This window comes from Cyprinodon variegatus, unplaced genomic scaffold (genome assembly GCF_000732505.1).
Source record: "Cyprinodon variegatus isolate N-32 unplaced genomic scaffold, C_variegatus-1.0 Scaffold1689, whole genome shotgun sequence".
Classification (NCBI taxonomy): Eukaryota; Metazoa; Chordata; class Actinopteri; order Cyprinodontiformes; family Cyprinodontidae; genus Cyprinodon; species Cyprinodon variegatus.
In genome coordinates, this window is record NW_015152142.1 from 1 (window position 1) to 3,615 (window position 3,615).

The 3,615-nt window shown below is 51.6% G+C and overlaps 1 protein-coding gene across 1 annotated transcript; it reads left to right on the plus strand.

Annotated features, from left to right (window-relative positions):
- Positions 1–1,360: 1,360 nt before the first annotated feature.
- dnajc27 (DnaJ heat shock protein family (Hsp40) member C27) lies at positions 1,361–3,083 on the plus strand. Its single transcript, XM_015404299.1, has 5 exons — positions 1,361–1,673; positions 2,071–2,153; positions 2,534–2,603; positions 2,671–2,835; positions 2,922–3,083. The coding sequence occupies exons 1-5, from the start codon at positions 1,587–1,589 to the stop codon at positions 3,081–3,083; spliced, it is 567 nt and encodes a 188-aa protein (XP_015259785.1). The 5' UTR covers positions 1,361–1,586.
- Positions 3,084–3,615: the final 532 nt, after the last annotated feature.

Sequence of the window (3,615 nt, forward strand, 5' to 3'; positions counted from 1 at the left end):
GGTTATCGGTTCATCGCTGGAATGAAACCTTTCTGACTGGATTCACACAGAGAGGAGGAAAAATGTCTGATCTTTGCTTCGATCATCTGAAAACATTTATTCCTAAAGTAGCTAAAAACAATAAAAGGTCATTTCAAGCAAACATGTCTTTAGTCTCTTTATTGGAATAAAAGGATGCAGACCCCCCCTCTGCATAAGGCAAACCATCTGCATCACCTCACTGCTGGTTAAAAACACGTTAAATTCACACATGTCTAAAAAAAAGCATAGAAATAGATTAAAACATTTAATAAAGAAAGTGTCAGCAGTGATTAACGGGAGAACTTAGTGTTTCTGATCCCAGGTTGGACCACAGACACGCTGCAGGACCAGCAGGCTGAAGGAAGAACCTCTGACAGACCGACTGACTCTCTGTGGGGAGGCCAGGCCTCCCCAGGGGCTCCCTGATGAACGCCTCTGCCCTCCAGGCAGCATCTGCAGAGAAGACAGAAATTTAACTTGCAACCCAGGCTGCTACTGATGCCTGGCTGCTGGAAGGATAGAGTCTCAGCAGCAGGAGGCACAGGGAGGAGGAGCTCTGGAGGAGCTGCAGGGGCGCTCCCTGCTCCTGCATGGCCTCCAGCACCTCCTCCTCTGGAAGGAGCCCCTGATCATGTGACGCTGAACAAAAACACAAGTTTGATCCATGCGATGGAGTCTTAGGGCCGAGATGGAGACTTTATTTTTCTATTTAGAGAATAAAGTCACAACAAGAAGATCAAAATTTACAAGATTAAACTCGTAAAATTAGGAGAATAAAGTTGCATTTTCTGACAGTCCTCTGGGTTCTGATTAATCCCAGTCCTGCTCTGATCCTGGTCCAGAACCGGTCCAGTCCTGGAAGCTGACATTAAAACCAGCAGGTCCGGAGCTCAGAGGGAGTTGCAGGTTGCAGGTTGCAGGTTGCAGGCTGCATGCTGCTGGTTGCAGGTTGCATGCTGCAGGTTGTAGGTTGCAGGCTCTAGGTTGCAGGCTCTAGGCTGCAGGTTGTAGGTTGCAGGTTGCATGCTGCTGGTTGTAAGTGGCAGGTTGCATGCTGTAGGTTGCAGGTTGCATGCTGCTGGTTGCAGGTTGCATGCTGCTGGTTGCAGGTTGCATGCTGTAGGTTGTAGGTTGCAGGCTCTAGGCTGCAGGTTGTAGGTTGCAGGTTGCATGCTGTTGGTTGTAAGTGGCAGGTTGCATGCTGTAGGTTGCAGGTTGCAGGTTGTAGGTTGTAGGCTCTAGGCTGCAGGTTGTAGGTTGCATGCTGCTGGTTGCAGGTTGTAAGTTGCAGGTTGCATGCTGTAGGTTGCAGGTTGCAGGTTGTAGGTTGTAGGCTCTAGGCTGCAGGTTGTAGGTTGCATGCTGCTGGTTGCAGGTTGTAAGTGGCAGGTTGCATGCTGCAGGGCTGCAGACTGATCATTCTGCATGAAACCTTCAGCAGATCTGATTGATCCCAGTCCTGCTCTGATCCTCCTGGTGGCTAACAGCAGCTAGCACCGTTAGCTGCAGCAGCTGCAGCAGCTCCCACGTTTCTACCGTAAAACTGGGTCAGAACCGAACCTGAAATGGAGACAACGACGACGAAAAGAAGAGACAACAAGAAGTCTCTGCGGGTTAAAGTCATCAGCCTCGGCAACGCGGAGGTGGGGAAGGTAGGCCGGGTTCTGCTTATTTGACAGCAAATAAAGATGGAGACTGGTCCCCTGCAGCTGGACGCAGCAAACACGGACCTACCCCGCTGATCATCATCATCATAACCCGGTTATTACCTCCAGAGGGACGGATCAGTCACTGACAGCCTGGAAAAACAACCGTTATTGGATTTTATTTAGATTTTATACCGAAGCTTCAAAGTCTCAGACCGAGACGTTTTGTTTACGCCAGACTCTGTTTAAATAACGAGTGATTTTATTATAACCGAGTAGTTCTTCATATATTATCATGTTTTATTACATTGCTTATTAAAATGATTATTGTTCTATTAATCGGCTGATTGATGTGGATGATTAATGTGAGCTTCAGTGATGTTCTGGATGTTTCTACCCTCAGAGCTGCATCATCAAGCGCTACTGCGAGAAGAGGTTCGTCCCAAAGTACCTGGCGACCATCGGCATCGACTACGGAGTCACCAAGTGAGTCCTGGTTCTGACCCGGAGGTCCTGGTTCTGACCCGGTGGTTCTGAACCAGTGGTTCTGACCCGGAGGTTCTGGTTCTGACCCGGAGGTCCTGGTTCTGACCTGATGGTTCTGACCCACTGGTTCTGGTTCTAACCCAGTGGTTCTGACCCAGTGGTTCTGACCCACTGGTTCTGGTTCTGATCCAGTGGTTCTGACCCGGAGGTTCTGGTTCTGATCCAGTGGTTCTGATTCGGTGGTTCTGACCCGCTGATTCTGGTTGTGACCCAGTGGTTCTGACCCGGAGGTCCTGGTTCTGACCTGATGGTTCTGACCCACTGGTTCTGGTTCTAACCCGGTGGTTCTGGTTCTGACCCGCTGGTTCTGTGTGTGTCAGGGTCCAGGTGAGGGACAGGGAGATGAAGGTGAACATCTTCGACATGGCCGGACATCCCTTCTTCTATGAGGTGAGTCTCTGCAGCTTCCAGCAGCAGTGGCAGCAGCTTCCTGGTTCTGGTTCTGACCCGTTTTCAGGTCCGGAACGAGTTCTACAAGGACAGCCAGGGGGTTCTGCTGGTCTACGACGTGGGTCTGAGGGAGAGCTTCATCGCCCTGGAAGGCTGGCTGGGCGAGATGAAGCAGGAGATGGGCTCCCAGGCCAACATGGACAGCATCGTCTTCACCGTCTGCGCCAACAAGGTCCGCCCACGCCGCACTGCTCTGGTTCTGGTTCTGGTTCCGGTTCAGGTTCCCCGTAGACTTCTGCTTTCTTCTGCTGCTTCCAGGTGGACCTGACCAAGCGGCGCGTGGTGGACGAAGGCGAGGGTCGTCTGTGGGCGGAGTCCAGAGGCTTCCATTACTTCGAGACGTCGGCGCAGAGCGGGGAGGGCATCAACGAGATGTTCCAGGTAGAGGTTCCACTGACCCCGGCAGGAGAACATCTCTGAGGCAGGAGAACGTCTCTGAGCTTCTGAGAACGTCTCTGAGGGAGAAGAACGTCTCTAAGCTTCTGAGAACGTCTCTGAGGCAGGAGAACGTCTCTGAGGCAGGAGAACGTCTCTGAGGCAGGAGAACCTCTCTGAGGGAGGAGAACGTCTCTGAGGGAGGAGAACATCTATGAGCTTCTGAGAACGTCTCTGAGCCTCTGAGAACGTCTCTGAGGGAGGAGAACGTCTCTGAGCTTCTGAGAACATCTCTGAGGCAGGAGAACGTCTCTGAGCTTCTGAGAACGTCTCTGTGGGAGGAGAACGTCTCTGAGCTTCTGAGAAAGTCTCTGAGGGAGGAGAATGTCTCTGAGGGAGGAGAACATCTCTGTGGGAGGAGAACGTCTCTGAGCTTCTGAGAACGTCTCTGAGGGAGGAGAATGTCTCTGAGGGAGGAGAACATCTCTGAGCTTCTGAGAACGTCTCTGTGGGAGGAGAACGTATCTGAGCTTCTGAGAACGTCTCTGAGGGAGGAGAATGTCTCTGAGGGAGGAGA